Genomic DNA, 13,213 nt, shown 5'->3' on the forward strand with positions numbered 1-13,213 from the left:
AACCCCCCCCAATGGCGGAGCCTCAGCCAAACTGCCGCAAACGGGAGCCAGAAGTCGTCTCTAAGCGAACCGCTGGAGCTTTTACCTCTTTGACTTCGACTGCGTCTTGCCTTGCATCCGTCACAAAACCCCGCCTCTTTACGGAGAGGGAGGGAGGGATGGACGGAGCAGGGAGCAGTATGGCTGACAGCGATACCTGGAGGGTAAGCGGAGGGGGATTAATGTGGGGCTCAGAATAGGAAAGCTGCTTTAAAAAGCCTTCAAGAGAGGCAGTTGTGTGTAAGCCTTTTATAAAGGCCCCTCAAAAGACTGGTCTGTTGTGGCAGAAGGTGTGCAGGCTGCGGAATTCCTTGTGCCTAATGCAGGTATATGAGTCGAATAGGTCCCTTATAGCGGCATCCAGGTGTTCTGGGGCTACAATTCCCATCCCCCCAGCTAACAAGGGATGATGGGAGTTGTAGTCCCAGAACACCTGAACAACTCCCATCATCCCTTGTTAGCTGGGGGGATTTTCAGGGGCATGATTACCCCGTTCAGGACCAGGGGTCTGTCCCCTGTCCCCAAGAACAGTACTTCTTGTCTTGTCAGGATTCAACATCAAACTGTTAGCTGCCACCCCCCCCCCCACCAACCACTTCAGACCCACACAGGACCTTCACTGCCTTCACTCGTTCTGATTTGAAGGAGAGGTAGAGCTGGGTATCATCTGCATACTGATTAACACCCAGCCGAAACCCCCTGATGATCTCTCCCAGCAGCTTCATGTAGATGTTAAAAGGCATGGGGGAGAGGATAGAACCCCGAGGCACCCCACAAATGAGAGCCCAGGGGTCCAAACAGTCACCCCCCCCAACACCACTTTCTGGACATGGCACAGGAGGAAGGAGCGGGACCACTGTATAACAGTGCCCCCAGCTCCCAACTCCTTCAGATGGCCCATAAGGATGTCATGATCAATGATGTCAAAGGCCGCTGAGAGATCCAGCTGGACCAGGAAACAGCTTTCACCTCAGTCTCTGGCCTGCCAGAGATCATCGACCATCGTGATCAAGGCAGTTTCAGTCCCATGATGAGTCCTGAATCCCGACTGGAAGGGATCCAAATGGGCCGCATTCTCCAGGCGTGTCTGGAGTTGTTTAACAACCCCGTGCTCAATCACCTTGCCCAAGAATGGAAGATTTGAGACTGGGTGATAGTTGGCCATGATGGCTAGGTCCAAAGTTGTTTTTTTAAAGAAGTGGTTTAATAACTGCCTCTTTCAGCAGGTCTGGGAAGGCACCTGGAACAGAAGAGCACTTTGTTGCAGTTTCTATGGTCCTCTCTGCCCTGTAGACGAGCGTTGATTCCTTGCTTATACATTTTGTGTGTATGTTTGGCAGCCCCCACGAGCCTGCAATGACTACTGGTCTGAATGGAAACATTGCAAGAGCATCCCAAATCTGTTCCATTACTACTATACCTATGGAGAGGCGCCTTCCTGTAAGCAGTGGAAGAGAGATTATGAGAACTGCAAAGCATGGGAGAAGACGAAAAGTTCAGAGGCTAAGGTATGCCAAGGGACAAAGCGCAGGTTTGTAGCAATGGAAAAATCCATTCATAGAAAGCTGCCTCTTACTGTCTCAACCATCGATGTACAGTGGTACCTCAGGTTACATATGCTTCAGGTTACATACGCTTCAGGTTACATACTCCGCTAACCCAGAAATAGTGCTTCAGGTTAAGAACTTTGCTTCAGGTTAAGAACAGAAATCGTGCTGTGGTGGCACGGCAGCAGCAGGAGGCCCCATTAGCTAAAGTGGTGCTTCAGGTTAAGAACAGTTTCAGGTTAAGTACGGACCTCCGGAACGAATTAAGTACTTAACCCGAGGTACCACTGTATCTAGCTCAGACTAGTCTTCCATAGGGTGGGCAGATTTCAGATGTGTCAGATCTATGTTGCTTTTCTTTACTGTAACCTCAGGATTGACCAACTAGAGCCAGGTGCAGATAACACACCATCAAAACTAAATAACAGAGTGGCTCAAAACAGTGGTTTGCCTGCTGCTCTCAAACAATGGTTCAACTCAATCCCACACAGAGTAAGTAAAGAGAAATTGATGAGCATAGAGTGGGCGTATTTCTTAATGCCATTGGGTCTATTTTGAGTAGGACTGGCATTGGATGCCGTCTATCATGTGGTTCGTAACAATGGTGAGTACAAACTGGTTTTGTAATACAGGCACCCCCCAATTTACGCTGGGGTTGCATTTTGGGTCATTGCATGCGACAGTGAAGTGCAAACCCACCCCATCCAGGTTGCATCCTTTTCCGGGTCTGACCAGGCGTGCGCATGCCTGCAATGCATGCAAAAAGGCCGTTGTCTGTATGTCCCAACCTAAGCACAACAGAAATGCTAAATATATTTGGTTCACTGTATCCCGTGTTATCCATCCTCAGCACAGACTCATTGAAGTTTAACATACATAATGAACTTGGATTAATTTCCGTGGCTGTACTGAAGTGAATAGATTAGGTGCGAGGAACCTTTGGCTCCCCAATGTTGCTGAACAACTCCCATCAGCCCCAGCAAGCATGGGCAATGCCCAGGGATGATGGGAGTTGTAGTCCAGCAAGATCTGGAGGGCCAAAGCTCACCCACACCTGCAGAACTAGCTGGATACAACCCTTATTTTCAATACCAGAACTACTTTTGCACACAATCTCACGTCTTGTTGCCTCCAAGTTTGCTTTATTGTAGCAGCATAATTTTTTTATCAACTATTATTGTTGTTTATTAGTTCCTTTATATACCACTAAATTGCCAAGGCAGCTTCTAAGCGGTTTACAAGTATAAAATCACTAACCAAAATTGTGTTTTTGTTGTTACTATGGGGAGTCAGAACCCCTTACTGATCTACCGATAACCTAGATATTTAACCAGTAGATTCCCCCATCCCATCGACCATAAGCCCACCCTTGATGTACATCAACAGTGATTGGCAGCTGCTCCCCACCGTTTCACATAGGTGCTTTCCCCTAACCCTTACCTGGAGGTGCTGGGGATTGAACCTGGGACATTTTGCAGACACATCCTTCCCTTAATACCGAGGGACATAGAAAGCTGCCTTACACTGAGTGAGACCATGGGTCCATCAGTCAGTACTGTCTACACTGGCAGCAGCTCCAGTATTCCAGTCTTTCCCAGTCCTATCTGGAGGTTGAAGCTGGGACCTTCTGCACCCAAAGCAGGTGTTCTACCAGTGAGCCATGACCTACAAGATAGCTCAGTTGGTAGACCATGAGACTCTTGATCTCAGTGTTATGGATTCACATCCCATTTTGGTCTCCTACATTGCAGGGGGTTGGAGTAGATGACGCTTGTGGCCCCTTCAACTCTACGATTCTAAGATTGCAGGCAAAGCTTTCTTTTACCAGCTGCGACCACTGGCCTGCCTTGGTCAGGAACGCCTACCCTGAGATGCCTATCCAGCTCTCCAGGATTTCACAGTTGTTTCAAGCCCTACCTGGAGACCCCAGGTGGAACCCGAGATCTTCTGTTCTGCATACCACCATGCTCACTGAGGGAATTGTATGAATAATAGTTAACATTATTGTTGATTCTGCCTTTTTCCAGGACTCCCTATGCAAGAGCGAAAGAGAGCGGGTTATGGAGAAACAGAAGTATGCTCCGGTGTGGAACTTGAGGAAAGGTCCTCCCGTAAGCTGGTATCTGCCTCTGGATGAAGACAAACCCAAATGATGAGGCCCTGAATACAAGGTGTTGGACTTCTGGGCGATGCCTTCTATGGAATCCTAACACTGTGCTGTATAGAAGAGTTCTCAGCCATAAACCCATGCTCACAGCAACCATATACTTCACTATAGTGGTGCTCGATATTTTTTAAAAGTACAATCTGTTCTGAAGTATTTAGTAAACAGTGTGTTAAAGAGATAATTTGGAGGAGATAACCCTGTTACAAGTCCCCATACTTCCTAGTTAAGAGGTATATTGTCTCCGAACGTGAAAGTACCATTTAACTGTCACAGCTAACGGGCTTTATTTAATGTTGTGAGCTGTCCTCTGGCACCCTGTTTTCCCTCGCACAACAATGTTCTAAACAGTACTGTCAGAATACCACTGACTTTCAGGACAAGGCTACAGTGGACACAATCCTGTAGATTTGTTCACGACGAGTGGAGGTGGTTTAGAAGTTCTTGTGTACAGTCAAACCTCGGCTCCCAAACACCTTCTTTTTGGAACATTTTGGCTCCCGAAAGCTGAAAACCTGGAAGTAATAACTGCTCCAGTTTTTGGAAGCTGAATGGCTTCCGGGGAATTGTTTTCTTTTCTCTCCATTGACTTTGCTGACCGCCCCTTGATCCCAGGTTGTTGGAACGTTTTGGAAGTCGAACAGTCTTCTGGAATGGATTACGTTCGACAACCAAGGTTTGACTGTACTACAAATGCAGCACATACGTTCTGAATATGTGATAAAGCCGGGGCTGCTAACCTGGTGCTGTGGGACCTGGGGAAGACCTTCGCTTGGCACCCTGACATGAGCCGCAGACTCGTGAGTTTTCATTTTTTTTAAAGGTCTCTAGCCTTCCCATGGGACGCAGGTGGCACTGTGGGTTAAACCGCAGAGCCTAGGGCTTGCCGATCAGAAGGTTGGCAGTTCGAATCCCCATAACAGGGTGAGCTCCCGTTGCTCGGTCCCTGCTCCTGCCAACCTAGCAGTTCGAAAGCATGTCAAAGTGCAAGTAGATAAATAGGTACCGCTCCAGTGGGAAGGTAAACAGTGTTTCCATGCGCTGCTCTGGTTCGCCAGAAGCGTCTTAGTCATGCTGGCCACATGACCCGGAAGCTGTACGCCAGCTCCCTCGGCCAATAAAGCGAGATGAGTGCTGCAACCCCAGAGTCGGCCACGACTGGACCTAATGGTCAGGGGTCCCTTTACCTTTACCTAGCCTTCCCATGAAGCAAAATGTGCAGAAATCCTTCCAAGGGATTTTTGTGAAATGAGGGAGCCTGGTTGTTCCTTCCTGTCTGTGTTTTTAGACAATGAGTGGCCAGAGCTGTGATTGGTGTGTGAGTTGTTTGAACCCCAAGTGATAGCAATCCCAAGGCCCTAAGCAGCTGCTGTTTCCCTCTTGCCCTTAATGCACTGTTGCAGCTTATTTTCTACCCAACATACAAGAGGTTGGTTAAGCCTCTTCTCATAGGAAATACAATTACAGTCATACCTCGGGTTAAATATGCTTTGAGTTCAGCACGTTTGAGTTGCGCTCCTCGGCAACCCAGAAGTAACGGAGCATGTTACTTCCGGGTTCCGCCACTTGCGCATGCACAGACGCTCAAAATGACACCACGCGCATGCGCAGAAGTGGCGGAAAGTGACGCGCGGGTGTGCAGACGCACCATCGCTAGTTATGTTTACCCCTAGATGCGAACGGGGCTCCGGAACGCATCCCATTCGTATCTAGAGGTACCACTGTATGGGAAAAGCTTCACCAATATATGCCTACCATGTGTTATGCCACCCTCCCGTGGCAGCTGTTTGGGGACTGGTGTCCCCAGCACACTCTCAAAATTCAAAACGATTGGTAACCCCATGGGATGTACAATCTTCCGACCTCTCCAGCTTTACAATTCCCACAGTCCTTGTTGTGGGGTGCAGCCCTACCCACTGGGGCTCGAGAGGGGTTGCTGAGAAGCAGGAAAGAAACCTTCCCTCCTCCTCCTCCTCGCATAGCTTTACTTAGAATGTAGACCCAATAACATATCCTAGCTGAACACATTCTGTCCAAGCTGGTGCTCAGAGCAAAGGTGGCTAGCCAATCAATTTCCATCAGCCCCAAACAGCATAACCAACAGTGAGGAACGATGGGAGTTGTACTCCACACAACAGCTGGCAGACCAGAAGTTGTCTACTAATCAGGAAAAAATGGCGGAAAAAATCATCATAAAAATGTTGTTTATGTCACATATTCTTTGCACAAAGAGAGAAGGATAGTGGATGTCTAGAATGTACCCTATTCTAAAAGGGAGGCTTGCTCTTGTGATGTGTTCTATTCGTTTCTGGTAATTCAGAAGTAATGAATGACCACACATTGTTCATGTCATCGTGTTTTGCATTTGCTGAATCTTCCAGTAGTTCCTTGGCAACGTTTCCGAATCACTGTGTATATACTTTGGTGACGTCGACACATTTTCCTTCGGGAGCCTCATACTTAGGCAGCGGCGGTGAGTGCATAAGCTCCTGTCTCTCAAAAGGGAACAGACCATCGTCTCGCTGAATTGCTGCCTCGTACAGTTCCTCCGATTCAAGGCGCAGTTCTTTTAACGCTGCCTCCTGGGCATCCACAAGGGATTTGATTATAGCTTTCTCCGCCTCATGCTGCTTTTGCTTGTAAAATGACCACTTCTTCATAAGCAGAGCTCGCCTTTCGCTTTCCTCGGGGGAGAGCGGAGGGGTGTCTCGCACCCTAAAAGAGAAAAACAAAACACAATTTCCAATTAAACTTTTTATTCCACTAGGCATAGGCCATGGCATCATTCAGAAGGAGAACAAAAGAAAAAACAACAACCATAAAAATCGTCGGGCACAGACATGCAATAAAACCACGGTCACGGCTACTAAAATTATTTGTTGCATTAAATAGAATAGAATAGCAGAAGATTCTCAGGTAAGATGTGCCAAATTAAATATCTGAATCCCCTTTGCAGCTGACCACCATTTTGTCTAGTCCCTTCCTAAAAAACAAAACAGTTACAACTTGGGGCCAACCAGTTGGAAGATTATTTTTTTTTACAAGACCTGCACAAGTTCCTAAGCTGTCAATCCTTGTTTCAGAAGGTGAAACTACGAGTGCTAAAATTTCTTAAGCCAAACTGACATTGAATCTCTGGAAAAGAAGCAATTGCAGCCACACTGTTATGCATGGGAATCACTGATGATTACCTTTTTTCATCTAGAAATCTGAACGGTGTTATAAAGTCTTCAATAGGAATTAGTTCTTGAGGGGCTTTTTGTAATTTTTTTATTTTCTTCCTCAACCGGTCTCTTATGGCTATATCTCTCTTTTGATCCACCTTCTTCTTCTTCCTTGGTTCAGCTCTAATGGGGAGAGAAAAACACTTCAAAGGGTTATTATTGTAGGCATGCAATATTATCACTCAGGCCAACTATATGCTACGTACCAACAATGACTGAACCTTGATGGTTTCGAAAACAGGCTGGACCGAAAACATTTCAACCTATACGTTATATTGCAGGATTGGTGAGCTTGCATCCTTCTAGACATTGGACTACAAATCCCATCATCTCTGCCCACTGGCCATGTTGGATGGTAGTCGGAGTCCAACTACATCTGGAGAGGCAACAGGTTTCCCTTCCCTGTTTTATTTGATCATCCATGAAATACACAGAACTCTTCTTAAATGAACAATGCTACACATGTTTATTTGAAAATAAGTCTTGCCGTATTCAGCTGGGTTGACTCCCAGGTAAATGTGACTTAAATGTTCGCCTTAGAACCCCCCTGCAATGTAGGAATCTATTTGCCCAACATGAGGCTCAAACCCACAACCCTGAGATTGTCAGACTAGTTCCAGGGAGACCTGGATTCAGTTCCCCACTCAGCTACAAAGCTCACTGGTGACCTTGGGCCAGTCACACTCACTCCCACAGGCTTGTTGTGTACCTATAAGATCGAAGCTGACTTGGGTTTTACCTCATAGGTAGTGCTGCCCTCAGTCCAAGAAGTGAAGACTGCCAGTGGTTCGCTCGACCTTGAACATTCCAGATTAGCTGAGAACTAAGAAATAAGCAATATTTCGTTCATTCCAATATTTATATACCACGCAATAGCAAAGATTACAGGCATCACCCAACACCCCATTTAAATCTAGCTCAGCCTCCTCTATGCCATCTTTGTGCCCCTGGGGCCCCAATCGTGGGCAACTTCCAGTGACAAACCCAACTGCAAACCCTTCTTCACTTCTGTGATGGTCATTTCTTCTACTCCTGTTTGCAAATGTTTCAAACCAACTTACTGAAGCTAAGGCATAATTGGGCCCATCAGGTCTTTTTTCATTTTTTGTGTAGCATAGCCACCATTTGCCCAGTGCACAGCAATGTCCCAGGAGCAACCTGAGTATTTGAAACTGTCAATAAGTAGCAACTTGGAAGGTGTCACAAGGGTCATCAAGTCCAAGCCCCTGCAATACAGAAAAGGACGCGGGTGGCGCTGTGGTCCAAACCACTGAGCATGGGTAGGCAAACTAAGGCCCAGGGGCCGGATCCGGCCCAATCGCCTTCTAAATCCGCCTGTGGACGGTCCAGGAATCAGCGTGTTTTTACATGAGTAGAATGTGCTCTTTTATTTAAAATGCACCTCTGGGTTATTTGTGGGGCATAGGAATTCGTTCATTATTATTTTTTCAAAATATAGTCTGCCCCGCCCCCACAAGGTCTGAGGGACAACTGACCAGTCCCCTGCTGAAAAAGTTTGCTGACCCCTGCTCTTGGGCTTGCCGATCGGAAGGTTGGTGCTTCCAATCCTAGTGACGGGGTGAGCTCTCATTGGTCTGTCCCAGCTCCTGCCAATCTAGCAGTTTGAAAGCATGCCAGTGCAAGTAGATAAATAGGTACCACTGCGACTGGAAGGTAAACAGTGTTTCTGTGTGCTCTGGTTTCCATCACACCAGAAGCAGTTTAGTCATGCTGGGCACATGACCCAGAAAAGCTGCCTGTGGACAAACACCGGCTCCCTTGGCCTGAAGCGAGATGAGCGCCGCAGCCCCACAGTCGCCTCTGACTGGACTTAACCATCCAGGGGTCCTTTACCTTTACCTAACTGCAGAAATATTTAGTTACAGATAGGTAGCCGTGTTGGTCTGCCATAGTCAAAATAAAAAATTCCTTCCAGTAGCACCTTAAAGACCAACTAAGTTAGTTCTTGGTATGAGCTTTCGTGTGTATCTGAAGAAGTGTGCATGCACACGAAAGCTCATACCAAGAACAAACTTAGTTGGTCTTTAAGGTGCTACTGGAAGGAATTTTTTATGCAGAAATATTTAGTCTAACATGGGGCTTGAACCCTCAACCCTGAGATCAAGAGCCTCATGCTCTACTGACTGTACTATCCCAGCCTGAATGATTCAGACAATGATCTAAATCTTTTTTTAAAAAACACCACCCTGTTTTAAAAATGCACCTCCATGCCCCAGTGCAGTTTACCCTGCTTGAATGGCAAACCACAGGCCATGGCTACTAATTTTCTTGCAAGGTCAATGTTGGAAAAAGGATGCTGGTCTACACGGATTCTTGGCCTGATATTAGCAGGCACACCTTTTATGTATCTGGATACACACGAGGAAACGTTTTCCTTTTGACAGATGATGGATGGATCAGCCCTCCCATTCTGCCCCCCATCCAGTGCCGGATTTATGTATGAGCTAAACAAACTATAACTTAGGGCCCCACTCTCTTGGGGACCCCCAAAAAAATTAAACGGGGAAAAAAAACCTGGATGAACATTTCCAAAACATAAGATAAAAAACAAATAAAATAAAACCTACATACAGCAACAGTGTTTTGTGTTGTGTAGCCTCCTATGATGTAAGTCAGGCTTCCTCAAACTCGACCTTCCAGATGTTTTTGGCCTACAATTCCCATGATCCCTAGCTAGCAGGACCAGTGGTCAGGGATGATGGGAACTGTAGTCTCAGAAGATCTGGAGGGCCGAGTTTGAGGAAGCCAGATGTAAGTAATGGGCCCCAATCATTTTAATATTAATAATAATAATAATAATAATAATAATATTTTTTATTTATACCCCGCCCTCCCCAGGCAAGGCCGGGCTCAGAGCAGCTTACAAGCAATAATAAAAACAAGTTGAATGATTACAACTTAAAAACAAAATTAAAATACAACATTAAAATATTGAAATATTGAAATATTAAAATGTAGCCTCATCGCAGGAGAAGAAGGAAAGGAAAAAAGAAAGAGAGGGAGGGAATCAAACTGGCTCCAAGCCAAAGGCCAGGCGGAACAACTCTGTCTTACAGGCCCTGCGGAAAGAAATCAGATCCTGCAGGGCCCTGGTCTCATGAGGCGAAGCGTTCCACCAGGCCGGAGCCAGAGTTGAAAAGGCCCTGGCTCTGGTTGAAGCCAATCTAACTTCCTTAGGGCCCGGGACCACTAGGGCCCGGGACCACTAGGGTGTTGCTATTTATGGACCTTGAGGCTCTCCATGGGGCATACCGGGAGAGGCGGTCCCATAGGTACGAGGGTCCTAGGCCGTGAAGGGCTTTAAAGGTCAAAAGCAGCACCTTAAATCTGACCCTGTACTCTACCAGGAGCCAGTGCAGTTTGAAAAGCACTGGGTGAATATGCTCCCATGGCAGAGACCCCGTGAGGAGCCTCGCTGCAGCATTCTGCACCCTCTGGAGTTTCTGGGTCAGCTTCAAGGGCAGCCCCGCGTAGAGCGAATTACTGTAGTCAAGCCTGGAGATGACCGTCGCATGGATCACTGTGGCCAGGTCAGGGCGGGAAAGGTAAGGGACCAACTGCTTGATGCGGTGAAGGTGGAAAAATGTCGCCTTGGCTGTTGCTGTAACTTGCGCCTCCATGGAAAGGGAGGCATCAAGGATTACACCCAAACTCTTAACAGAAGGCAATGGCACTAAAATGGCACTATTTAAGTTAGAGCTTAATAATTATTTCACTATTAATATACTTCTTCTTAATTGTATTTCACTATTAATATACTAGGGATGCGGGTGGCAGTGTGGGTTAAACCACAGAGCGTTGGGCTTGCCGATCAGAAGGTCGGCGGTTCGAATCCCCGCAACAGGGTGAGCTCCCGTTGCTCGGTCCCAGCTCCTGCCAACCTAGCCGTTCGAAAGCACGTCAAAGTGCAAGTAGATAAATAGGTTCCACTCTGGCGGGAAGATAAATGGTGTTTCCGTGCACTGTTCTGGTTCGCCAGAAGCGGCTTAGTCATGCTGGCCACATGACCCGGAAGCTGTACGCCGGCTCCCTCGGCCAGTAAAGCAAGATGAGCGCCGCAACCCCAGAGTCGGCTACGGCTGGACCTAATGGTCAGGGGTCCCTTTACCTTTACCTATTAATATACTTCTTCTTAGTTGTATTTCAGTTCAACAATTACTTTGATAAAATACATATTTTGTTATGTGCAAATGGCTTTAGATACCTATTAGGTCCATAAATTACCATATAGCATATATTCAACACAAAAAAACTACCCTGCCCCCTACCTAAGTAAAGAGCTTCCTGCCCCGCTGCGAAGGAGGCTCAGCGCCCCAGAAGCGACAACCTGGCCCAACATGCCTCTTCTCCGCTCTTCAGCGCAGACAACCTTCCCAAGTGCAGCAGCGCACCAGGTCTCTCCGTTCCGGAAGGGGGACACTTCCGGCGTTGCACAACGGTCCTGCCGCCATTGAGGTCCTCCCAACACACGAGCCCTGGCACAAAGGTTCCGGGAGGGGGAAACCGACTCGGTTTGGAGTTGTTTTCCGTTAATAAAAGAGCTTTATCTCTACAGGTTGTCTTCCATTCTTTTATTGGCTGTCCCAGACTTTTGGGGGATTCAGGTTACTGTATATTAATCTAGGGAACAGTAGAAACCCCAGGCTCCAATTCTTTAGATGTTGTTGTTGTTGTATATATGTATTTACTTTGAAGAATCATATCTAGGTACAGATTAATTAAAAAACGTCTTCAGCAGTACAGATATTTGCCATTTTTTAAAAGGCGGTTGCAAAGGTTGGTGAGTGCAACAAGTAACAATGGAACGAAAAAGGCTGTTTGCCACTGACCCCCTCCAAAATAATAATTTTAAAATGTTAGCAAGCAGTGCACAGGGCATCCTCCATAATAACACTTCAGCAAAACTCAATTGCAGTAGGAGACAAGATAAATAAGACCAGGAAAACTGCTTACATGGCAAGATATAAGAGGATAAGATCATCACAAGTAAGCACAATGTACGTGTTGGGAATGCATTAGTAATACAGATGTTAAGTATTCCTGATTTTTACATAGTATGAGGAAGGATGTTGTGGATTGTCTTCTTTATAATTAATTTTTAAAAAGCTCCAATTTGAAGTTAATTTGTCTGTCTTCGATGTACCATGTAAAATGCACAATTTGGGGGTTAGTGGCTAATTTTTCTATAAATGCAATATGTCACACTTTGTGGTACCAGTTCTAAGCACATTTGGTGCAGTCCTATCAATATCCACCCAGAAGTTAAAACCCCACTGAGTTGGTGGGACTTACTCCTGTGCATAGCATTGCAGTCTAAATCAATTCCCTTTAAATACTTTTAAGAAAGGTCTGTAATCCTATTTTTAATAGGACAATTTCATGTAATGTAAACCTAAAAGTGCATTCCACAGTGTTCAATGGGATTAGCTGCCTGGAAAGTCTATATAAGGATTGTAGTCAGTTCATTATATGTTGTAGTCGACTTAGTAAATCTGCATTCATTTGCATATGAGGGGGAACAATATTTGTTGCACATGGGAAAGTAACAGTTCTGAGGCAGAGATGGGGAACCAACATGATTGGATTACGACTTCTGTCAGGCACAGTCAGCATGCCCAATGGTCAGGGATGGTGGGAGTTGGAGTCCAATAACAGCTGGAGGAAGTAGCATAGCTGTGCTGGCCTGGCAGGGTAACATTTCATGTTATATTCAATGCAACACTGTTGAAGTCACTTAATGGTATTCTTGTTCCGCTCAAGAATGTTTTGTGCTCAATAACATTGTTCCGCTCAATAACATTGTTGCACAAGAGAACGCATAAGGTTGCTGGTAACTTCGTTGCACAATAGATCCGGCAATCTCTTGCATGAGATTCCTCTGTTGCGCAATGTTTTGAATCTCTTTGATAAGGAGATGGGCCAGGCTCAGACCAGTGTTTAACAATGTGTTCATAATGTATGATATCTGGAAGTATGCTGTGTATCTGGAAGTACTGTGTATGAAAAGTGAGGCATGCTTTTTCCACTGTGCACTAGTATATGAGAGATTTGTTATAGCATAGCAGGTGCTATAAATTTAGACCAGAGATGCAAAAAATGTGAATCTAATACTGAAAGTTTTTTTTATTTTATTTATGGTGGAAATGCAGCAAGGCAAATAAATGTTGGATACCATAAGAGGTAATGGAAATAAAAATGCAAGTACAAAGAGAAAACCA

At 45.9% G+C, this 13,213-nt stretch overlaps 2 protein-coding genes across 2 annotated transcripts; one reads left to right on the forward strand and one right to left on the reverse strand.

The window, feature by feature from the left end:
* Positions 1-121: 121 nt before the first annotated feature.
* Positions 122-3,858, forward strand: LOC308576037 (synaptic plasticity regulator PANTS). Its single transcript, XM_081175240.1, has 3 exons — positions 122-203; positions 1,380-1,547; positions 3,614-3,858. The coding sequence occupies exons 1-3, from the start codon at positions 159-161 to the stop codon at positions 3,737-3,739; spliced, it is 339 nt and encodes a 112-aa protein (XP_081031366.1). The 5' UTR covers positions 122-158; the 3' UTR covers positions 3,740-3,858.
* A 2,079-nt stretch (positions 3,859-5,937) lies between these two features.
* MRPL40 (mitochondrial ribosomal protein L40) lies at positions 5,938-11,423 on the reverse strand. The gene is made up of 4 exons (XM_081175199.1): positions 11,264-11,423; positions 7,714-7,797; positions 6,942-7,097; positions 5,938-6,465 (listed from the first exon to the last, which is right to left on the reverse strand). The coding sequence occupies exons 1-4, from the start codon at positions 11,332-11,334 to the stop codon at positions 6,156-6,158; spliced, it is 621 nt and encodes a 206-aa protein (XP_081031325.1). The 5' UTR covers positions 11,335-11,423; the 3' UTR covers positions 5,938-6,155.
* Between the last annotated feature and the right edge of the window lie 1,790 nt (positions 11,424-13,213).

This window comes from Podarcis bocagei (genome assembly GCF_964188305.1).
Source record: "Podarcis bocagei genome assembly, chromosome: 16".
NCBI lineage: Eukaryota > Metazoa > Chordata > Lepidosauria > Squamata > Lacertidae > Podarcis > Podarcis bocagei.